Source organism: Lagopus muta, chromosome 11 (genome assembly GCF_023343835.1).
Source record: "Lagopus muta isolate bLagMut1 chromosome 11, bLagMut1 primary, whole genome shotgun sequence".
In the NCBI taxonomy this organism is placed as follows: Eukaryota; Metazoa; Chordata; class Aves; order Galliformes; family Phasianidae; genus Lagopus; species Lagopus muta.
Window position 1 is genome coordinate 7,372,894 of NC_064443.1, and position 25,335 is coordinate 7,398,228.

The following is a 25,335-nucleotide window of genomic DNA, read 5'->3' on the forward strand; positions in this document are numbered from 1 at the left end:
TTTTCTATCTTCCTTGAAACACAAATTGGTCACAGGTTTGCATGAATATATTAACATTTTTCTTGCAGTCATTCAAAATCTGGTATAATGTATTCCTTTAAAACACAGGGCTTTGCTGTATTAAATTCTTAAATAAAAGGTTATTAAAACTTTTCCATACAGTGATGTGCAAAGACATGATAGATTGAATAAAATATGCTTTCTCATTGCAAAATATGAAATGCTCCTAAGAATATGTATAAGCGTGACAGTTGCAGGCTGGTTGGGAATATTTATAATATTTGTTTTCTCTCTAACATGAAAAAAATATGATAAACTGTGAAATTCTAGGCAATTTTAATTGAGGTGGAAAGAATGTGTGTAAAATCTGTTAAATGAACTGAAAAATGAATGAATCCTATGATGACTTCAAAGTACGTGAGGGATGTAAATAGTTAGACATCTCAGCAGAACAAACCATGCAAATTTTCAAGGTTTGATTTTTCGTATGTAAACAATATTTGAATATAACAATCAACGCTCAAACTCAAGAACTTAATACTGCAATTTGTTAAAGTGACTGAAAAGACACATATAGCATTACTAGTATACCTGCAGAAAATAGCTGCCTTACAGTGCTAAGGTAAGGCTTTCTTTATGAAGCTTCCTGCAGTTGTTGAAGCTGAAAAACAATACTATTCAATTTTCTACAAGTGATACTCCAAGAAATTTTTTAGCTCTAGTTCAATTAAGGCAAAGCAGAGCTAAACACTAGAATATGAGCCCTGTTTTTTCACTAGTTTGGCTGACTAATGTGATGCAAAGAAGAGTGGCTTTTCATGATATGAGTGGTTCAGGGAAGTTGAGTGTGCTGCCAAGGTTATAAGAGAGTTGTGTTTCACCTGTGAAGTGTTATCTGCCACTCTAGTTTATTTTTAGCATATTCTTTGACACTTCTTCTCCTAATGTCATGAAAAGAAGGCAAGACAGAAGTGGAAGTCCTACAAACAGTATTATTATATGATCGCATGATACACTTTTGTTTTTCTACTGTCTTTTAAATGAGAAAATGATCTTTGAGGCAGTACGAACCTTTATCACAATGCATATGATTGGACAAACTAGCCCAAGCAAGTATATTCTGCATAAATCCAGATGTTGTTTTTGAAATTGCCTATAGAAATGGAATGAAAATGCTCAAAATTATTACACTGAGACTTTCTATTCAGGTCTAGGTCAACTATATTCCTCCAAAGTATTATATCAGGTTGGATTGTTGCATTGATTCCCTTTATCGGAAAGAAGGAACAAGGGAGTAAAATTAAAGATATACTTCTTGCCTGGTACAATGCTATGGACAATCTCTTTTTGACGTAAGGGACTATGAAGCGGATATCTGAATGATGATCTCCCAAAATGGGCTGGAGACAAACAGTTGGGGCTTGCAGTTTTCCATAGCGTGTGTTTTTGCAGCTGTTAGAATTTAATACATACAACGTTACACACATGTAAAGTTTAATTAAGATACTCTACTACTCTTCCACCTTGCTCATTTCATCAGACAGTTAAGCACAATGGTGGTAGCGTAAACTTTGTATCCAAAACGTGATTTGAATTCACTTAGTAACGTTCATTTTTATACCTGGGAGTGCTGTGCTATACTACTTACCAGCATTGTACTGTTTTATTACTGTGTAAGTTTATGCATCACCACTTTGATGTTTGACTGTGTAAGCGAGGAACTGAAATATATTGCTAGATATATCTATGGAGATCTCTGGGATTCAGTGCCTCCTTTTGGATATCCCTGCTGAGTATCTGTAGAAGAGAGCAATATCACAATTTCAAAAACCTGGGGATTTAATTGCCATTTATACGGTCTGTTGCACATTTATGTAATAAAATTGACCTTGCAAGTTTTATTGGTTTGTGGCTTAGTCCACATTCCTACTTCTTAAAGATTCATGGGAAACACCTTATGTATTTTTATTTAAAAATAGTTTTCTAAACAGTCAAAACACTGGGGGAGAGAAAGAGGGGACATTGTACTGAAGCAGCAGCACATATAAAAAAGTAAAATTAAAGAATGCTCAAACTGCCAATAAACTGACAGTGTTCTATACTGCTATGCTTAGTCTTTCTATGTAACAGACCTAAACATTTTTCTCTTAACCACCTCAGTCTGTTAAAAGCTATCCAGGGAAGGATATTAAAGGCATTAACATGCCAACAGGACATGGTTTGGAAAAGATTGTTTTCTTCAGCAAGTGGTGTAATATGTGCACTGGGAACATGGCAGTGCCCATATGGAAGTCCTACTGATAGTAGCATAATACTTTTTAAGCAGTATGTATTACCATACTGCTCCAAAGACTGCAAATTTTGTGATGTGGAAGCCTGTACCTTATCTATCCCTCCTACATCTGTGCCGGAGGGATTTGGTGCCAGACAGGTAGTAGACTTTGCTGTGCTCTGCTACCCTTCATCTGCTTTCGTAAGTCCCACTAGTAAAAGCAGAATTATGCCACGGAAATTCAGTGAAATCAATTGAATTCCATATAGTATGAGGTTATTTACTTGTTTTCAAAACAACTAGCCCTTAAAGGAGGCTGACTGTAAATGTGAGGTTATTTAGATTCTTATGATCAGTGGGAAAGCTCTGTTAAAGTTTCTAATTTTAACAAATTGTGGAGTTTTTGAATGTTTGTACAAGATACATCACCATATTAAATGTGTGTGCAATGTAACTGATTTACAATATCACACTTGAGCTTAAAGTTTTCAAACGCTGTTCCCCAGCATCAGAATGCTTCTGTGTAAATTAAATACATTTTTGTACTTTTATTATTAAAATTGGCATTTTTTAATGTTTGAAAAATTAACTCAAACTCCGACTGGCCAAATAGCCCAAGAAAGAAGTTGATTTCTTGTTTCCCTCTTCTTGGTAACTTGGTGGCAAGATTACTCACACCTGGTGCTTTTGTTATCCCTCCGTACTCTGATTGCCTCTTGAAGCGCTTCAGAATTGCATTCTTCTCCAAATGGCTCAGCTGTCTGGGTGGTTGTAGTTTGCTTTTGTGAATCTCAGCACTGAGAAGCTCAGTAAAATACTCTTTTGATCTTCCCGTAGTTGCATTTGTTTTGAAGATAAATCTGTCTGCAATTTTGTGTCCATTCTTTGACAAGATTTCAGCATGTTTTGACATCCTCACAATTTAGTTTTGTATTATTAGTGCTATCTAAGTCTCACTTCTGTGCCACCCTCCGTATGCTCTGGCTTTTCATTCTTTCAAAAGTTTCCTCTGGCCCTCCTTGTCACTTGTTTTTGTCCTTTTGTGACCTTCTCTTGTCCTCTGTATTTCTTACATCTTTTGGATCAGGGTATTTGGTATCACTATTTCCCAAAGATACTGTAGACTCTTCTAAAAATGCAGCCTCTTTTCTAATTGTTCTCCCAGGAATTTTATGTCTGTTTAAGTTGTCTGTAAAGGAGGCAATTCTATTCTAAAACTTTAACTGTGGTTTACATTTTCCAGAAGGAATCTGAAGAACAAATAAATATTTGTTAATTTCTTTATTGTCACAAGCTTTTGCAACACATGACTACAACCTTGACAGAGCAATAAGTTTGATTTCAGATATTCTGTTTTTTTTCCCTTTGGTGATGAAGTATACGTTTAGCTTTGGTACTAGTGGGATTTCTTGGTACATCTGGACATTTTTGGGCATTTCTTTAAGCCTGATGAAGCAATTCTAATGAGGATGTAGCATAAGTTCTTATTGTTCATCTGTCACAAGCAAATGGTTAGGAAATCCATTCACTGGGAAAATCCATTAACTAGAAAATCCATTTTGTCCTCTCTTATTTTGGCTCAGTCTTTTGTTGTTGTGGTTACTTAGTTCCAGCGGCAACATATTGATGTAAAGGTCTTCCTGTTGGACCATGCCAGTGTAACTGTGCCGAATGATAGATGTTAATAGCTGACATAAAATGGGGCAAAAACCATATATCTCAAATTCCTAAATTAAAAATTTCGCTTCCAAGTTGAAACACTGAAAATATGGGAAATACCAGAATTAAGGTTGGCAATAAATTATTAGCATGATAAAATTGCTATTTATTTAATCATTTTTCTGACCTTGTACATAGAGCAGACCTACTTGTAGGTTAAGTCAGTGCTGTGGATAAAAGAAGATTTTGTACATAAGAAAAATTCTTGTTTTCCCTCTTTGTATTTTTAAAGAAATGAGATTTCCTTACGCTACTCAGTGCTTTGTGTAAGACTATCAGTGGCCATCAAAAAAATAGCTGTGTTTTTTTGTTTTTATGTGAAGGTACATCGCACTATATATAGCAGCTCTGGTGGTACATTTTTCTCATGCTGCCCTTTGCTGAATCATATTTTCTTCTTCAGCTCTTTTTTGCTTAATGTAAGTTTCTAAAATAACATAATAAAATGTTTACTAAGGCATTAATTTGTGCAAGAAAACAGACTTTGTTACAGACTATTGCCAAAAGGTGGCAGCCTTTGTCCCCAAAATTCTGTGCTGTTTAATTTCCTGAAAACGTTATGTGTAACAACCAGAATTTATTCCTATACTAAATTATAAAAAATATTTGATTAGTAGATAGAAGGAAAAAGCAACATGTTTGAAAGTTTAAGGATGACATAGGTGTAGTTACACTTTGTTTTGACAGAGGAATGTTAAATTACGAGTCTGGGGAGAGAGAACAGTGGTGGGGAAAGAGTACTTCACAGGTAGACTGCTAGTGAGCATGAACTACTTATGTTTCAGATTCAGTGACTTAAGTATTTTGGTTTTGGAGACGTTATTAGGGTCTGGCAGATCAGATCGGTAGGTTGCTATGTTCATCAATAGCACAAAGAAGTGCATCGAATGCACTAAGTAGTCAAACATTCATACTGCAATATTTGATTTTTCCTCTTCACGTGTTCAGGTGGATCCCTGCAAAGCACAGCTTATTTTCTTATGAATTACTGTTAAAAAATGACTGAAGATAAATGATTGCCTTTGCTGAAGACCCACAAAAAGTTTGGATTTATATTTTGTGTTTTAAATAATTAGTGGTTTTCTTTTTCAGATTGGAGAATCAGTAGAAATATTTTTATTTTAGGAAGTCTCCACGTTTGCAATCATATTTAACTACCTTTATTTGTATGTATTTAGAAGGCTAAAATACTATATTAAACCACTGACTAGGAAGTAACCAAGAATGAATCTACTATTTACCATAAGAAATAAAAATTGCAGCTTATTTTTAGGGAGAGCTGAGCTGAGGATTGTGCTGTTATGATGCTGACAGCATTGGTGTGACAGTTTCAGCTGTGGATTTGACTGTCCCCCTCACTGGCTCCTCAGTGCTCAGGCATCTCATGCTTTGTGCAAGGACTGCACTGAACCCTGCTTCTTCCAGTCTGCCCCAGCAGCCCTGCTGTGAGGCAGTGACCATGCAGCAAAACTTGGACAAATTCTCCATGCTCAGATGGCATTGCACTGAAGCCTTCTAACAGAGAGTCCAATGCTGAAAAGATGCCAGCCTGCTCTCTGTTCAAGCAGGTTGCTTGGAAAGGACGTATGTAGGTAGGATTATGTGGGACCTAAACAATTGCTTTTAGTTAGGTCAGGGGATACCTGAGTAGTCTAGAAAACTTAGGGAAGTTAGTAGTAGTATGTCAGTTTTTCCTAATGCCTTTGTTACTGAGTTAGAAGTAAAGCAAGAAATTTACATACAAATTTAGAAATGTAATACTTCAATTTCAGCTCTGTGGTAGGCAAATTACTCACAAGCAAGTTGAAGGTCATAGAGAATCATGGAAAGAAGAGTGGGAATTATGGTAAACTCACTGGTAAAAAACATGTTTTTCTCTTGTAAATCTGTATTATATATGCTGCTAGTATAGATGTGCAGTATACATTTCTTTATAAATTTTACGGAGTAGTTCTTGAAACTCTTAGTAAATAATATACAAGAAGTGTCTTGAAAATGACACTTCCTTTTGTTACAACTCCTTGTCAGTCTTCCAGAATGTAACAGAACCTGAAAAGATTTCTAAATACCATAGCATTTAAAAAATAATAATAAATATAAATATAAATATATATATATATATAGACATATATATAAATATATATATATATATAATTTGAGTTTGTTGATTGTTAAATTTTTATACAGTTACAGCTTGCTTTCATGGAACAAATCAGTTAAAGACGTAGAATTATGTTATGCGGTGTTGTAAATGTACTATTTGTACATGTACCACTTGATTGCATCTGGTGGTAGTGCAGATGCAGAGGAAGAACTGCAGAATTGACCTTGTTATATGATGGTCGGTGTTCAGTTATGTGAGTTTGTGTAATCAAATGATTGAATTGCGTTATGTTCATCTTTTTTTTTTTTTTTTTTTGGTACCTCAGAATTTAGAAGAAAATTCAGATACATGCCCTTAGTTAACAGTAATTTGAAATGAGAGATTGAAGCAAAGATTCCCATTTTATTCTTTTCCATAAATAGGAATTGATTATGTGGGAATGGTGAAAAATTCTAAAGTTGAAAAACGTGCAAGTCTAAAGAAAATTGGGGAAAAAAGCACAAGATTTTCTCTAATGAAAACTTCCATGTGAAATGCTGTACAGGGAAAGTAAGCGAGAGGCTCTTTTTAAGATCTAATCTCATTATTTTTTGTCAGTGATTGTGATGGAGTCCAAGAAGGATGATTGCATGATGCAGCTCCTCATTTCAGGAGTTTGAGGCTGGGAGACAAAGAGGGATCTTACAAACATACAGTTTATCATACTGCAAGAAATCAGGGCATCCCTTGAGTACTTAAGAGCGATGTTGAACCTTCATATGTTTTGATGAACGCTTCTTTTAGAGAAGAACATAAACTATAATCTTTTCAAATTGAATTTTTCCAAAATGTGGGTCTCGTTTGAGTGAGAGAAAACCTGCATCTCATTTCTGCAGCACTAGTTTCTCTTTCTAAAGGATGAGGTGAAGTTGAACTTTCAGTCACTCTTTGAATGTTTGCAAAGCGGTAAGGAAATGTACGTGTTTAAATAGAGGTTATTTGTTCATGCTTGAGCAGTCTGGTTCATACCTGAACAGGCAGATGATAAAGACATTGCTAGCGTGAAACTTACAAAAAGCTCTTTGACAAAAGCTTGCATTTCAAAGCTCTTTAAATGAATTTCTTGCATACAGGGATAAAACACAATATAAACTATGGCTGTCTTGCATGTGTTGTTCTGAATGTAAAAAGGAAATATCTCTTCTTAGTGACATTCTTTTATTGACAGTGGATATTGGATCATATTGGATAAACTACTAAAATCAATATGAATTATGATCTTTTAACAAATCAGAAAGCCTCTGCTGGGTGAGTAATTTTACCACAATGGCATTATCGTACTCGTTTCTTTACTCACTGCGCTGATATCTATAAAGAGATTCAGGTACTGCTTGCAGAGTACTTTGAACGTGAAAAAATAGCATTATTACACTGAATCGTCCTCCCAAGGCTTTTCAATCAATTCTTATTTCATATCTCCTACTGATAGCTGTAGTAGAACACCGAGGAATTTTCTGATGCAAGATGTCATTGCTCTGTATTTTTCCTTTTTTTTTTTTTTGTAATTGTAATTACTCCTTATTACTATTTTACATAATTGATATGGTCTTTCATTGTTTATATGGATGGTCATGTATCAGAAACAGGAAAAAAATTCCATCTGGCAAGAACTCATTCTGAAACGTGGGAGTGTTGTTTATCATTTAATTCTTTATTTTTTTTCCCTAGCATCTATGATAAAAACCTAATTACTTAGCCAGACTTGAGTTGTCTTCCTATCCCCATGTAGTAAAAACAGTGATTGTTTTTGTTGTGGACTAAAATGAATATTTTCTACATGTCTACAGTGACAGTTATTAAAAATCACTTTTAAATTAAATTTATTATTCTTGAATAGATTATTACTGCTAAAAGGTTGTGACAATCTTTTTAAAAGGCCAGTGTACTGTGGAAGTCTTCAAGAGTGATTGCCCAACAGATTTCATAACCAATGGGTGAGAAATTTCAGAGTCTGTCTCTGCACGGATATTTATCACAAAATCCCTTTTGATGATATCAGTGGGGTTACACAGAGGTGACATCTGAGGCTGGCCCTATGTGTTTGCCTAACGCGGTCTTGTTCTGTCACCATACAAATCGTGAGCTGGAGGAAATGCAACCTGTTTCCATACCTGGCTCTGACCAAATTTTGCCAGTGTGAGATATACACTTATTGCAGTGTACAAAATCAAGGTGTCCACAGCCTTCATAGTGTAGACAGCTTTATGGAATAAGGATTTAACACATGGGAGATATACCCCTATGTTGGAAAAAGAGTTAATTCAGTGTTTCCCATCCTTTGTGTGTCTCATTTTTGTTGTTTAGATTGGAAAGACAAAAAAAAAAAGTGAGCACCTACAGGACTTTGGGGCTTCACGTTTTGTTGGGGAAAAGGTGTTTTGCGCAGATTACTCATCATCACAGATCCTGGGAGGCTAGCTACTTGTAGCAATACTTATTTTGATATTTTTGTTCTTGTACAGAGTTTGAAGGTTGGAACAGAGGTTGTAGATACAAGTGCAGCTGCCAGTCTGTGCTGGTGTGAGTCCTTCCGCCAGTGGGGCAAACTTCCTCAGCAGCATCGGACTATGGTGTGCTCATATAAACCAAACTAAATGGAAAATTAGTGTAATAATTTACTCACTTCCTCTGCAAACATAATGTATTTGTATTTGTCAGTAGGGTTACAGTCTTTGCTTGTCCCTTTTGAATCTACAGGTGTTAGCTATGTGAACATTAATTCTGCTCCCCAAATGCGCTTAAGAATATTTTGAGTATCAAGGAAAAATGGAGAAAAATGGTAATGCTCCATGATATTAGTTCCCTAGGTCACAGAGTAATCTAGAGACGTGTGGAAATGAGGTGCTGTGTTGCATATTTTACTTCATTTTCCAAATAAAACTGTGCATTAATTAAATGTTGAATGACTGATAAAAACTAATTAAGACATGAAAGTATAGCAGTCTTTTATTACTAGGAGAATACAAGTTACACGGCGTAATAAAAACAAGGAACCCGCCGGAATTGAACTCATTCCCTTTACAAAGTAAAGCAGATAAGGTTCTGAGTGCAAATCAGCATTTCCTTTGGGTTTGGAAATTTGCAGATGTTCATTTAATTACAAGTACAGTTTAATACAGTAAGAATTTAAGTTTAAATTGACTTTTATTACATGAAGAAGTACAGACAGTTGGGGTACATGTATTCGTGTGTGTGTGTAGAGATAATCTCTATGTAAGCTATATTTGAGGAAAATTGTGCCTTTTTTTTTTTTTTTGAGGCTTCAGCATTATTTCATAATTTCATATGAGAAAATCTTTCTTGGTCAAAATACCAGTGTCTAGTTACCAAGTGTGTGGACTTTAAGATCTCAGGATTAATCAGCTAGATAAATTTGTGAATAGAGTGCTTCAGTGCACTTTTTATTATCAAAGCTGAAATACCATAAAAAATTATGAAAGACTAAATTATCTTCTAGTCTGAAGTTACATTTGTAATTAATACTAGAATCTTCACTTCATCAAGTCTTCAGAGTGATGAAGTGTGGTCTTTAGTCTCAAAAAAAAAAAAAAAAAAAAAAAGCTTGCTTTCAGGAGATTTAAAAAAAAAAAAAAGCTTGGAATCTTATCTTTGCACTTCAGCTGTTTCCAGGAAAGAAACTAGGCAAAACTGCATCCGTTTAGTCTTTTTAGAATAATTCTGATGTTCTTTTCATTAAGACTATAACACTCCTATACTTGAGAACCGACTCTTGAAATTGGCAAGGATGTGGCCTTGACGCAAGGTTTTCTTGGAAAATCTGTTCCAGCTGGATCAAGTTATCATTTGGAAAATCTGCACTTAGAGGCATATGGCCATTAGAAAACCTATCAGAAAAAAAACTATCTGTAAGTAAAATCACTGAAAATTCTTTACACTGTGATTTTTTTCAATACGTAACTGGACATGAACATAGTTGAGCAATTGCACCATTAGTCCGTCTTAGCTTGAATCAGCAGCAGGCATTGGAAATGAAGTCTTCGTTGGCAGATTGTCAGTGTGTCCATATGCCTACTAATCACAGGAGAGATTAAGAAGGTTTAAGAGGAGAGATTTCTTATCTTGTCTGTCTCTGTGTTTGAGTGAGAGCACTAGAAAATGAGTCAGCAGCAGTAGAAGTTTGTCAGTGGCTCAGGAGAGGCTGAAGACAAGGAGAACAGAGAATGATGAGATAATTCCCAGCGTCTCTTTAAACTGGATTGGAATGCTCTGGGATTTATAAATATGGCATGAGATACTCTAGGTGTGGCCAATGAGATGGTATACCCAGGAATAGGAAAAAATGGAAGTATATGTTGGCAGAGATAGGAATGAGATATTGTCAGTGGCCTGGGAACTACTGGTCATGAAGAGAATGTTTGGCAGCACGGGAGCTAGAGCTGGTATGTGAAGCACCAGAGAAAGGTAGAGAATAGTATGAAAATGTTAGTACTGGAGTTTGGGGAGAGCACGTGAGCATACTGAGCTCAGGATTTAGAGGGAGGGATGGAAAAGAAATATTAGTATGTATAGACTGTAATCAAGTATGAAAGGAACAGAATTAAATAATGATTATGATTGAAGGCAGAAATGAGTACGTTTAAGTATTGAAGTCTGCCAAGGAATCTGTGCCCGTATAACCTGAGATGTGACACTGAATTTCTAAGTCTGAGATGAATGATTGCATGGTTCAATTCTGGTTAGTATAAAATACCTGCTGCCATTGCTCTGTGAGGACTGCAAAGGTCTTGGCATTTATCAGCATTCTAACCAAACAAAATCATATGGACTAAGTCATGCACTATCACATTGATAATAGTATAGTATTACTGAGATTGAAATAGACAGTTTCATTCTGACGTGTTCTGGTATTTATGAGTTTGGCTTTACATTCATAGCAGTGATTGAAGTTTCTAGCTTGATTTTTTTTTTTTTTTTTTTTTTGTTATAAAAGTATAGAATCGTAACAATGCTAACATCGGATTTGTTTAACTTCTCAGGTCAGTTGTTAGGAAAGGTGAAATATTTGCTACGGTATCCTCACTGTATCTGAATTTCAAACAAACTCCATCTGTTGAAGATATTCCCACCATCTTTCTTCATGAAATGCTTTTTTCCTTATCCCTTCCCAGTAATACTCTACTCACCTTAATATCTAGCTTAGAGCATCTTTATCACCCATTCTGCTTGCAGCAGGGAGGTGGGTAGATCTTAGTAGAAAACTGTTTAAATTTGATTTCTTCTTTTTTTTGAGTTCTTTTTAAGTTTATTTTTAGTCTATTGGCAGTTGAAATCCTGACCCTGTGGAAAGTCAGTAACAGTGCAATTAACCTTGAGAAAGAGTGATACCTTCTGTTTTCAGAGCTTAGTTTGAAAGTAAAGACAAGTCTCTGTGTCTCATGATTGAATGCTGGGCTAAGGAATTGAAATAGGTCCTGCAGACTGTGAAACTGACCTTTGTTTTGAGTGATAAATCCTATGGACTTTTTGTTGTGTTATAGAATCTGGTAGGAAGCTAGAAGGAAGGTACATCACTGCTGATTTTGCTGAAGTGGGCCACAGATTGCAAGCTGGACTCGAATTAACTTGAGAGAGGTGAGCTTTAGTGCAGAGATGAGGAGAGAAGCAGAAGGGGAGGGAACAGAGCAATACAGTTGGATTCACTTAGTGCTTCTACATAGAGCGGGAGCACTTTAGCGTGGTGGCTAATCCCAGGGCTGCTATCAGGACACAGTGTTACCTCAAGACTTGTTCGGTAAGCATAGGAATATTTCCATATTTCTTTAGCTCATTTATGCGGTACATATGGTGTGCGACTCACCTACCTTAACTTCAGTCATAAAAGTTAAAAATCTAGTATAGAAAAGAGTGAAGGGAAAAGCTCCCAGTATCTTACTGTAGAAACTGGAATTTAGAATGGGACGAGCCACCCTTCAGTGTTTTGTCTCAACACATGGAGAATGTTTAGTTCTCTTCTGTATTGAAATGCTTAACTTTGAAAGTGCTAAGGTTAGGTGAGATGAATCCTACCAATAGAAAGTTTTAAGCAAACTCAAATAAAAATAATTATTCCAAATCTTCCTTCCTTCCTTTCAGTGTCTAAAGGGAGACTATAAGAAGGAAGGGGACAAATTCTTCAGAGGAGTCTGTTGTGATTAGATGCAAGGGTATATGGTTTCAAACTAAAAGAGGGCAGATTGAGATTGGATAGAAGGAAGATTTCTACAATAAGGCACTGACACAGGTTGCCTGGAGAGTTGGTGGATGCACAGACCCTATAGACACTCAAGTTCAGGCTGGATGGTCTCTGAGCACCTGATGGAGCTGTAGGTGTCTCTGTTCATTGCAGTGAACTTGGACTAGGTGGCCTATAAATGTTCATTTCAGCCCAAATGATTCTATGATTCTATACCTGTAGAGAATCCAGCAGTGGTGCTACAAGCTGTTGGAGTAGAAGGCAAGCTATTTTTGCTCAGACATGCTGCAAGTCTTGACAGCACTTGCATACAGGAAGGCTGGTGTCATCCAAGTAGGAGCATGATGCTGAAGTCAGCAAGAGTGACCTGTGATGGTTTAAATGTGTGAACTGGATTAACAAATCACACACTTGAATTTAAGGATGTCGTATAGGGAACAAGAATAAGAGTCCTAATGATACTTCCAGGCTACTTTTGAGTATGTGTGTGTATGTGCAGAGATGCACATTTAAAGGCATGTGTGTGTATGCACACGCAGACTAACTCTCCTTAATTTTGTAAGGTGTTTGGCAAAGCGATGTTATAGGTAAAATTTGAAAATTCCATGGAAGAAAGCAACGTGACACAAATTTTTAACTGAAAACAAGATGTTGCAAATGGGGCTGCCTTATTGCAAGTGGAATTTTAAAAAATTATGCAAAGGCATTTCCAGGGATTGACCTAACTGTAGACAAACAGATGATGTGGAATGGTGAAGAATGTTTCCCTTGGCACTGATGTAGGAGAGAGGTGCCTGAAGTAATTGCTGTACTCAGGGCAGGTGCATCATGTTGTAAAAACCCCTGAAGCAGCTCCAAGTTGCATCTGCAGCTGAACTGATACCTTAATGACTGGGAGTTATGGAATTAAAAGAATAGAAGAAAACTATATTAACCACATCTTTCCTTTCTGTTCTATTAGGTATAATGTGATAGGAACAGATTTCATAGTCTTTATATTTTGTTTGATCTACTGGCTTTACACAGCAAAACACAGTACCAGACAAATGTTTTACCTCTTCATCTGTGGTCTTCTTCTCTGACAATCTCAGATGGCAGAACTAAATATAGTGTTGACCTAGTAAATTTAGAAATGTATCTAATTACGCTGTCCTAACCACCATTCTGGTACATGCAAGATTTATGTACTTTATCATAACTAATCCATTTACAGTTTCATTGCTGTTTGTCCAGCTCTTTGTCAAGCTGAGCTCTTTGTTGCTTTTATTGCTTAAAAAAAACCTAGCTAACTCTCTAACATCAATCAACCTGAAAATCCTCCAGCCCTGAATGAATAAATGATGATAATTTAAGTTGTTTACAATAATTATATATTCTAAGCTTTTAACTTATTTTTTCTTAACTTATAATTTGTGCTTTGACTGTGCATTGATGCATCGCTTACTGTGACTGATCATTACCTAGTGAGTTGTTAGAATTGAAGTTGATAGCCTTAGAGCAGTCTTTTTTTATATGATGTTATTTGCAGGATTGGTATCTGTCTCATGCCACAAGAACTAGAAGTTGTCTAACATCAAGATAACAAGCTAAATAATTTCCAGTGTCTGAAGCTCAGCAGCAGCAATTTTAGTGATGGAATTTCATAGAAAGTACTGTGTAACTGAGAAAAACAGTGAAATAGCATCTGTTACTGCACTTTCTGAAAGGAAACTTTTATTCTCTTCACCTCCCTGCTCTAATTAATACAAGAAAAAACAAATTGTACTGCTGGTGTTATTAGCCTGTCTAAAGACTCGTGTGTTTCTGTTGGTAACAAGTGTTCCTTCAAGGTCAGCATCAGCCTCTGCTTCCTAACCTGTATCACGGATTATGGCAAGTGTATGCAGTAAAACAGCAAGGGTGAGAGCTCTGTTTGCAGATTGGTGTGTTCATCAGCGCGACATATGCTGTCGTTTTTGAGCAAAGAAAATAATAGGGTTACTGATGAGCACCACCAAATGTTCTCTGACAACTTCTTTGCTTTCTCCACCAGAAGAAACTAGAAAAGAATCAGATTTCAGAACTCTGGTGGATGTAAGAAGGGTTTGCAGCAGAATTACCACCCACACCAAAACTATAGAATTGCAGGGTTTGGAAGGGTCCTCTGGAGGTCAATGAGTCCAACCCCCCCCACTAAAGCAGGTTCTCTACAGCAAGTTGCAAAGGAAAGTGAGTTTTGAATATCTCTGGAGAAGGAGACTCCACTACCTCTGGGCAGCCTTTCCAGTGCAGTCACGCTCACAAAGAAGAGATTCTTTCTCACATTCTGATTGAACTTCCTGTGTTCCAGTTTGTTCCCATTGCCCCTTGTTCTGTCACTGGAAAAACTCTGGCCTCATCTTTTTGATAGCCACCCACTAGATATTTATTTGATAAGATCTCTTCTAATCTTTGGGCTGAAGAGTCCCAGGTCTCTCAGCCTTTCCTTGTAAGAGAAATGCTCTAGGCCCTGGAATTATTACCTAAGCTAATAGGTAATAGGTAATCATGATAATAAATCTTGTTGTTTTCCAAAACCTTTTTCAGAAGTTATCAAAGTACCTGCTCCTTCACTGGTTTCCTGGAAAGAAAGTCGATTTTCATTCTGAAATGAGCCCCAAAATTGGGAATTCACAGGAAGGTAACTGGGTAGTACTTAACAGTTTGGTAATCTATTACTGAGTGTTCCCACATGAACAGCATAATCTTCTAATGAAGGAGCCAGTGAAGAAAATTGCTCTGATGATTGAAATGCAAGTTCTGATTTCTCTCTGAGGACTGTACTCAACTGTTGAACTGTGTTTTAAATAATTATCTAGCTGCACTTTAGGAAGTATTTTTGGCAGGTTCGCACCTAAATTACTGTTAATTTTGATTGGAAATTTGATGTTCAAATCAATAAGATTATTAAAGATACACAAAGTATTTCACCTGGAAAAAGGGTAACTATTAGTAGTTATCAGTGTTTTCTATTATAGAGGATTGCTGTTTTGGTGGGTTTTTTTGCTTGTTTCTTTTGTAATGTAACAGAAGATTTCCTAGAAAATATGTAAGAATTATTTTTTTGAAGAGAATGAGATTACTTTTCATTTTACTGCCTTCTGTCTTTATTTACAAAGTTTGTTTGCATTTGGTTGAGACAGAAACCCTGATTACAATATTGTACAAAGTCTGGTAGACAGGTTTTGAGCTTACATAAATTCCTGTTTTTTCCTACATGCAGTTGTTTTTCAGCATGAACTTCTGTTCTTAGAATGTTCTTGAGTTTACGCTTTTTGTTGTGTTTTTTCTTCCCTTTTGTTATTTAATCAGAAAAGCTTTTAATTACTTTTCACCTCCAAAACATATCTTCAGTGCACTCTGAAGAATTATACAAGATTTCAGGGGAGGCTCAGGTTGGATGTTAGGAAGAATTTCTTCCTGGAAGGAGTGGTCGGGCATTGGAACTGGCTGTCCACAGAGGTGTTTGAGGAAAGGGTAGATGTGGTACTTGGGGACACGGTAAATAAGCAATGTTGGTGGTAGGTGGACAGTTGTACTAGATGATCTTAAAGGTCTTTTCCAACCTTAATGATTCTATGATTTGTGTAGATGGTGAATATCAAACAGGTGTGCTGCCATGAGGAAAAGATGAGGAAAATATATTGAGTTGAACCTTTTTTTTCTTTTTCATGTTGTAATTGATATATTTAGATGCTAAAATATAAGAGCCTCCTACAGATTTATGCACACATTTATTTATTTATTTATTTATTTTACTTTGCTCCACTTCTCAGGGCAGTGTCTCTGGTTTAAAGTATCCTGCCTGGAATTCTTGCAGACTCTGGATTTTTCACTGTGCATCACAGTGTGGAGGTAGCAGCTCTAACTGGCAACGTACTGAAGGAATTGTTAAGATGTAGTCTAGTGAATTTGGAAGAATGTGCTGGTAGAAGGTGTTTGATGTGATTTAACAGACAGAAATCATGCTGTGCTCCTTGGGTACTTTTTTAGCTGTGAGGCAAGGACTGAACAAAGGAGCATCTACGATTGAGTGGGTTGATCTTTCATATCCTATTGCTTTGTGGTATTGTGTTTAAATATCATAATATAGCATTTTTTACTGTTTTGAAGTGGGTTTTTTATCTTAATGTTATGGAATATAAGCTATGAATGCTATGGACTAAAATAGTATCAGTACCAAAATGGTATTAGGAGTATGGTAGAGCAGTCTTCTGTTCTCCTTTGAAATTTGTGGCAGTTTGATTTGGAGAAGGAAGAAATTTCTAGCTGCATTTCTGGCTCTATGCATGGCAATTGTTTTACCTTAGAAAAAAGAGAAAGTAATCAATCAAATAGAAATGTGTTTCTTCTAGTTTTGATAGCTGTAGAGAGAAAGGAATGTAACGTCAGGTGGCTTTTATGGATAAGTTTAGTGCTCAGAAGTTAAAACAGGTACCCTACCTGTTTTCTATTTTCTTCATTTTTTTTGTAAAAATTGTAATTTTCTCTTCTCTTTCTTTAAGCATTTTCACCCTTTTCCTCTCCACTCCATTTTATCTTGATTTCTGTTGGCTTCTGTTTTTTTCCCTACTCATCCTGTCTCATTCACCTTTGTCAAGCAAACAATCCTGTTCAGAGATAGCCAGGGGAATTTTTTAATATTAATGAGGAAAAACAATTTTTTTTCTCTCTATCTGCTCTACATTATTTGTGATACAAGTAGCACTAAAAACATCTAACTTTGGCTTTGTAATTTGGTGAACATTTTCGTGTCTTTTTGGGGGTGCAGTTTTTCTTCCATTCTCTATTTCATTCCCCATTCTTATGTGTGATGCATTTTGATATTTTAGTTAAGTGAGTTCATCTTCCTAAAATTTATGTATTTGGAAATTCTAAGAATCAGCCTTTTAACATGTGGTTCTTCAGATAAACTGTGCTGTACAGCATAAAAACTGCTCCTTAAGTATTATATGATGCCTTCGACTTGTATGTGCAGGGTAATCACAGCTTGGTGAGCATTTATTCCCTCTCGCACTGATTTTAGAGCATGTTTACTTTAATAAAAATATATAGGCATTTGTATTAAGAGTATCATTATAAACTGTTAAAATCTCTAATCGTGCAAAATGTTGAGCTATCTTTGCTAAATAACTGTTCAATCATGAAAATACTTCAAAAGGTTATCATTGGCCCTAGAATAAGAATGTTTCAGTGTTATTTATACAAATTTGTATCACTCAGATTTCTCAGTCTCCTTCGTGGTGGTGCTGTGATATTTAAAGGAACCTTTGGAATTAAAGACTATTACAGAAAATATATACAGAAAATATTATAGAAAATGCAATACATGCTTGTTGTCTACCTTCAGTGTACCAAAATATAAGTTTTCTTGTTAGCTTTGTAAGGGTGAAGCTCATAGTGTGCATGTATGTTTATGTCTGTTTGTCCAAGGGAATGAGTCTGTAGAGTGAACATTTGTTTGCTCTGTTTCCTACAGATTGTTGTACTGAAAGAATGCTGAGAGGTACATAACATTTTTTCACAACAACAAATACAGCAACTGAAATTTAAATGAAAAATCAATAGAGTATCAGTTGTTACTTTCCATTTCTGTGCTGCTCTTCTTGCCAGCTCTTTTTGCTATTGCTTCTCTTTTTGCTATATGCTTCTTTAGCTGTTTCTTACATGTGGGTATGAATTATAGTTTATATTTATTTCACTGTGGCAAAAATGTAATTGAAACACATTGGGATCAATTCAAATTATGTATGAAGCTGTGAATTATTTTTCCAGCCTACTAGGTAATGGTATTTCATTAAATACTATCATAATTTTTCTTCTGTTAAGTGTGTGTTTCAGCACAGAAAAGGAAACATCCCTTTTTCCCCTGTATTTATTTCCGTGTTAAGATTTTTTTTTTTGGCCTTTATTTCACTTTTTAGATCTGTTGCATTTAGAAAATACTCATCAGTGTTTTACATGTGCACAGAATAGTAATGCAGCTCTTGGTCTTCTATGAAGTGATGCATACCTCTGGAAATGTACTGGAGTATTTATTTTACATAAAATGCCTTCCTTGTAATTAAGAAATGAAGGCTAGATTTGTTAAATATTATCAGATCATTACCATGCTAAAGATGAGCTTCTGAGGTCAATGAAATGTGTAAGCCTCAGTGCTCTGAGGCTTCCCTGTCAAATGATCTTTGACCCAAGCCATTCTGTGATTCTGGAAAAAAATAATAAATAAATAAAATTGGACTACTTTTGTTATTATTACTTATTTGTAATGCTTAAAAAAAAGTGGGTCAAATTAATATTTGTCAATTTTCCAAGTCACAGGGTGTGATTTTACTGTTAGTCATATGGCATAGAGCAACAATGCCATAGGAGCAGTTGGAGCACTTCCATAGAACTTGATGTTATTTGCACAGTTATTTGCAGAACTGTGTCATGGCTTCCCCTCACATACCCTGGTGTTGCACTGTTATGTGTTGTGTTCTGCCTGTGGGAAGGTGAGCCGATGCACTTCTCAGTTTGATTCTGGTTTGAATTTGCTGGCATTGAACTGCTTCATCTCTGTTCTGGATTAGGCTAAAAGAGTTTAGTAAGAAGCAGCTGGGCTTACATGAGACAGGACTTTTTGCAGTCAAATGAGAGCTATTCATTGTGGGCTTTGTCTTTTGTCTCTTGCTCTTCTATATCAACCTGGGCATCACTAGGGTTCAAATTTTCTATCTTCTCTTGGGACATATAACACTGCACTAAGGTAAAAGGTGTGAAAAACCCTCTGGGCAGAATACAGTTTGCAAGCTGTGAGATGAGACCCAGATGGGGAAGGCAAGGCTGTGACCTGTGCTGCATGCAAAATTAACCAAGAAGGCTCTGCTTTAAACATTCACTTTTTGTTGTAGAATTATTTATTCTGATTTGGCAATCAGAGATATTTTTCTTACTTTTTGTTATAGTTTAAATTGTATGGTAATTGATATGAATTCTGACTGCTTTTTGGTTTATATCCAAAGACTTCAGAGAAGTGTGTGCATGAAACTGGAAGCAGAAGGGTGCACAGCTGTCCTTGAAGTGCCATGAACACCAGCAGTCATGAGCAGTCGAGCTCACTTGCCTTGTGATTAAAAATATGTATATATGAAAATAAATGTTCATTACTGGTATCTGATACATCAAAGAAAATAAAATGATTGGAATATTCTTTGACAGATCAATCTGATTAATTTTGGGTTGTACATGGATGAATTTTCGGTTAACTGAAATAAAAGACAGATTTAAAATACTAGAAGGAACCCTGGGTAGAACATCCTAGAAAGGATATTATCTTTTTTCAGAAGAGAATGTCTGCAGTAAACCCCTGTATGAATTAGTTTTCAAGTAGCTATGTTCTAATACAAACCTTATTTTGTCCTTCAAAAGTACAGAACACAGTAGAGAGTTCTGAGTATTAAGAATAAAAAACACAACTAAATTACTGTCATTCAGTAAACATTACATCCATAATAGAAAATTCTTGTTGTGATTATACACCATGTTAAAGTAGTATGTGCAACACTTGAAATTTACTAAGTAGATGAATTTGATCTCTATTTTTCTATTCTTCCATACTTGTGTTATTTTAAAAAATATTTTTTATTTCAGTTGCTTGTGATCAAGTACAGTATTAAGAAATACCTCCCACTTATTTAGATTGGAAAAAGGCTCCTATATGCAAAATGAAGTCCAGAGTGTTAAAGCACCTTTGTGTTTTTTTTAAAAACCGATATCGGAATGAAAGCTGCAGGATGCTGAGCAGTTGTGGGGGGGAAGGGGAAATGGCCAAATAACATTTATTTTTTTCTTTAATTCTTAGTGGTTGAGCTCTTTTGAGAATCTTTACCACCAAACATGGATGCTGAAGGTTTAGAAAACCTGGTCTCTGTTTTTAAGGTCTGGTTCATCGTTTTTTTTTTAATTATTATTATTATTTATTCATTTTTCTGATTTGAACGAAGTCCTATAGCAGATACCATATGGAGATGGGGAGTTACACAGTTCTCAAACCCATTTTCTTGTCATACTGGAAGAAATGCTTCAGTTTAGGCATTTTATCAAGTATTCCAAACATACACCTTTTTTTTTTTTTCCCTTTCTTTTCCAGCGTCTTGTTGAGGCTGCAGAAGATGCTTACCTGAAACACGAGTTTGATGCTGATTTGCAGGTAATTAATATTTGCTTTTTCAATATTTATCATGAGTATGCTGTAAAAGTTTATGCAGTACCTCATGTGAACTGAATTGCTGTAGAAAGACAAGTATGTGAGTAATAGAAGGATGCTGATTATAGGAAATGGAGCTAATGAAATCTGGCTCAGTATTTTGATAGATTACAGATTCAGGGTCTGTGTTGGGAAACCTAGCAGATAGGTTTTACTCTGAGAGATTTCCTTTCTATTCTTTGTGTGCCTGCCTAGGTCAAGTTATTTAAACCCAGTAATTAGCAGCATGTTTCATCCTTGTAGCATACTGGCAAGGAACTGTTCAATAGGGAGCTGAAGTTGCAGATGAGGTGGGATCCTCTGGGATGGGATTAACATGACCTTGATTTATGCAATTGGTCTGTGGTTTGGATCTGTGTCTAAAACAGGCAACTTTCTTTTTCCTACCTGGAAGCCTTCAGAGCCAGACCACTGCCTCCAAATATTGCCTTTAGGATTAATATGGCAGGGAAAAGTGGTGGCAGCTCACAGTTGAAATTGTTAGAAAGAAAAGCTTCTACTTAAATAAAACAGTTAAAATGAGATTATTTAAAAAAAAAACAAACACATAATCTAACCTAACAATGTGAAGTTTAATAGACAGTGTTTCTCAAGAGTTATATGAGTAATGGTTTTCCTACCTTCCATGAATTCCTACATCCTTGGTGTCCTGAATATCGTGTTGGGTGGAGCTTTGTTTACTTTGACATTAACTATCTCAATTCAATTTTAAAACTTCCTGCAAGTATTAGTCATGTGTCTATTGAAATCCTGAGCTTAAGCATTAAGAGAAGCAGATGTTTTTTTTGTAGGCTTTCCCATATATTTAGCTAATTAATACACAAAGTCTGTAAGTTCTGTTTTCAGAATTTACCATGGTTACATCTAATAATCACAAAACATTTTAATGAAAATATGATACAAGTAACGGTTTTCTGTGCTGCAGAGAGGAAAAAAAAATGTTAACTCTTAAAAGCTAGGGATGAAAAATCGAGTGTAGCAGGCTGTGATGCTGGGACCTGTCATTGCATGTTGGAGTAAGGAGAAAATGAGGGCAATGAAAGTGATATTTCATATTATTGTTGCGTTCAATGAATGCTGACTTCTGTACGCCAATGCTTTAGAGGTGTATTACATTCAACCCTGTTAGAGGTATGCTGTTTTTTGAACTTTGTCTTGAAGAAATAGAAGCTATTGTCTGGATAAATGAGAAACACACTTTATAGAAGACTTTTTTTTTAGAGATCTCCAGTAAGTACTTCTTCACTACAAGATAGTTCTCACTTTGACAAAGTCCTTCATTTGCTGAGGCTCTGAAGATATTAACGCTTTGAGGAAGCCAGCTAAAAGCCATTTGTGTCAGCAGCATTAATGGGACAATCAAATCTTTGTGTAGAGCTCTGTTGTTTATTACTGTCACGGTCCATTAAAGCTAATCAATTGCTAATCTTGGTTTCAGCGACCCCTTTGCAACCTTTGTTGAGTGATTGTTGTTCTTTATCAAGAATCTCATAATACCATCTGCTCAATATAAAACAATGGCCAGAATACTTCACTAGCCTACCTTCAAGTGGATGTGGATAGAGGGCTTAAGTAGTACACATTCTGTGTAATTCCACTATCAAAGAGGGCCTTCTTAGTTTGTATTTAGTTTGTATTGCCTCAGCCAATGTGAAAAACAGGATTAAGTGTTTTGAATTAGTGATATATGATGCAGCTTCAGTGATGCAGTTGGTTCTGTGTGCTCAGATATTCTGAAAATTCAGGAAGCACATAAAGGAAATGCTTTTGTGCCTTTTATTGGTCCAGCATCACCTCCTATGTCTTGAAGACAGTATAGTTAATATTGTGTCAGTACATAAAAATGATAGAGATGAGAAATAAAATTATATTAATATTTTTATTGACTCTGAAAAAAATGCTAAAGAAAATAACAACTGGAAGAGTTCATCTTTTAGATTGCTTGTGTTGTATTCAGCAAAGCTGAAGACTTAGTCCCTTGTAGGTATTATTCTTAGGAAGATCATTGGTTTTGTCCTTAATTATTCTATAGGTATTCTGATTAATATGCTGTATAATTGTCCAAGCTTAGAGCTATTTGTTCCTGTCCTGAATCTATTGATGCAACAGCAACAAAACAAAAACAACCCTGTAGTTAAAAACAAACAAAAACCAACTCCCAATGAATTGAACAATATAAATCAAAGTAGGTGATGTGACTCTAACTCATCAATATTATATATTTAATGTTTGAGAAATGACTGAACTAGAGCTGGCTAAAAGGAACAACCTGCAGCGTTTCACATTCAGAATTTTTTTTCCCTTTTAGGGAATCAAACTAAGATCTGTACTGGTTGCAAGTTATGAGGAAATGATGCTCGAAGTGTCACTTATTTCAGCCTTTAACACATACCAGAGTTTTTCTCACTATTGGCTATGGTATCAAGCTATTTTGTATCATTAAAGACTGTGCAAATGGCAACTAAGTGGAATAAATACGTCTTTTTGTGTTAAATCATGTATTTGCTGATGTAAAAATATATTACCATCTGTATTACCATAGCAAGTTGCCTGGTCACAAAATTTCTGCAGCTTTTAAGAATTGCTCATCTTGCTTATACAGGGACACTGTCTCTGGCCTTGCCTCTGTGTAAAGTGCAGTAAAGTATGCATCATTCATCCTGATTCTTTAACATGATGAGGAAAGAAATACAGGATCTGACTGCCAAGCACTGGAGTATTGGATACTTCAAGTTTTGAAGTGATTGGTTTTGTTGATGTATTCTATGTCAGAGAAATATTTTGGTGACCAAAACAGAGCATAATATAGTGTTTTGACTGAATTGATCTATTAGAAATAAATGTCTAATAATTTATCATCACTGTTAAGAAAAATTTTGCTTCCGTTACTTGTTCTGGACTTGAGCATGTGCTACTGAAGATATCAGCATTCTTGTTGGGATTCAGTGGAACAGCATTGTGAAGTTGATTGCCAGACCCAAGGAAAAGGTTATGAAGTGCAACACTTTTCCCTGGAGCTGTCATATACAAAGGAATTTGCTCTATTTGCAGCTGACAAACACGTTTTGCATATTGGTGTGTAAAAATACACTAATGTGATGCCAAGCTGATGCAGTTAGGCAGTTACTGATGAGGTGCTAAAGCACATTTAAATTGAAGTTCTGCGGTTTGTGATGGCACCTACATCCTCTACAGTATTCTCCTATTTATATGGTAATATCTGAGCTATTTCTCAGGGTATTACAGAGTGTTTCTGTTTGAACAGAGTGAGGGTAAGATCTGTTATGGTCCTGTATTATTTCAGTGTTTCACAAACCTCGAGAATGCTCAGCAAGAGAGCTGATACTGGACTGCTCAAAGGAGCCCTAAATTTAACTTTTACTTTGTTTCTTATGAACTTGAAAAAATATTCTAATTTTTTTGCTCAGGAAAATGCTTACAATACACGATTCCTTGTCAGTTTTTATACTTCTGATATCAATTACAAGAGGAAATTATAAAATGTTTCATTATTACTACTGGTTTATTTTCTAGATGGTTTCATTACACATACTTGCAGGGCTATTCTTTTATTTTCCATGTTAGTTGTATCAGTTGCATTCCAGTTGAGTTTTCCCTCTGTGTGATGTGACAATATAAATGCAAACTTACTACTTTTTAGTAGAATCAAGTCTATTCCATAACTGACATTACCTGAAGTACTAGACATTTTTCAGATTGTTGTAATTTTACTTTCTAGATAGTGTAGGACAGTTTTGTGCCAATGCATTAAGATGTTTGACATTCTAATTTTATGTCACAGGGCTAGAAGATGGTTAAGCAATTAGATTTTTTAAATAAAAGGTTACTTTTTAGAATACACTTAAAGTTAATTTAGTGGAATAAAAAGAGGAATAATGGCATAAAGCTGATTTTTATTATTTCTTTCTTGAATCTGTAATGTATGACAGAGTCCTAAGGACTCAGGTTTTCAGCCCTACACACACCAGTTACATCCTTCCCTGCATGACTTTGAAGGACCAGTTAGGTCCTTCTCTGTGTGATTTTTGCCTGCTGTTAGCTCCTAATTGAACTGTAGAATCCTTAGGAAGGGACCATTAACAGTCATCTAGTCCAACTCCCCTCCAATGAACAGGTAGGTGAGATGCTCAGAGCCCTGTCCAGCATGGCCTTGAAAGTTTCCAGGCATGTGGAATCCACCACCATTCTGGACAACCTGTTCCAATGTCTCATCACGCTAACTGCAAAAGACTTTTCTTACAAAGAAGGTAGATTTAGGCTGGTTATGTCTTAAACCATCTCCCCTCGTCTTGTCACGCAGTCCCTGCTAAAGAGTCTGACCTCTTCTTTCTTAACAGCCTCTTTTTAGATACTCAAAGGCTGCTATCAGGTCATCTTGGAGCGTTATCTTCTTCAGGCCCAGCTCCCAGCCTGTACTTGTAGGAGAGCTGTTCCATCGTTTCTGTGGTCCTCTAGACACACTTCAATAGGTCCATGTCTCTCTTGTGAGGCCTTACCTTGAGTACTGTGTTCAGTTTTGGGCACCTCAGTACAGAAAGGACATGAAGGTGCTGGAGCAGGTCCAAGGAAGGGCAACAAGGCTTGTGGAAGGCTTGGAGAATATGAGGAGCGACTGAAGGATCTGGGGCTGTTTAGTTTGGGGAAAAGGAGGCTGTGGGGAGACCTTATTGCTCTCTTCCAACATCTGAAAGGTGTTTACAGCGAGATCAGGATTGGTCTCT

At 36.0% G+C, this 25,335-nt stretch overlaps 1 protein-coding gene across 9 annotated transcripts in view; it reads left to right on the top strand.

Annotated features, from left to right (window-relative positions):
• Positions 1-25,335, top strand: part of CACNA2D3 (calcium voltage-gated channel auxiliary subunit alpha2delta 3) — a 466,111-nt gene that overhangs the window by 171,527 nt on the left and 269,249 nt on the right. For all 9 annotated transcript variants that reach the window (XR_007379393.1, XR_007379392.1, XM_048957969.1 and 6 more), the window contains exon 4: positions 20,477-20,536. Coding sequence is in view for 7 of the 9 variants with exons in the window: in XM_048957969.1 (XP_048813926.1) it covers positions 20,477-20,536 (60 nt within the window). In the remaining 2 variants the exon portion in view is untranslated. The remainder of the gene's footprint in view (positions 1-20,476; positions 20,537-25,335) is intronic.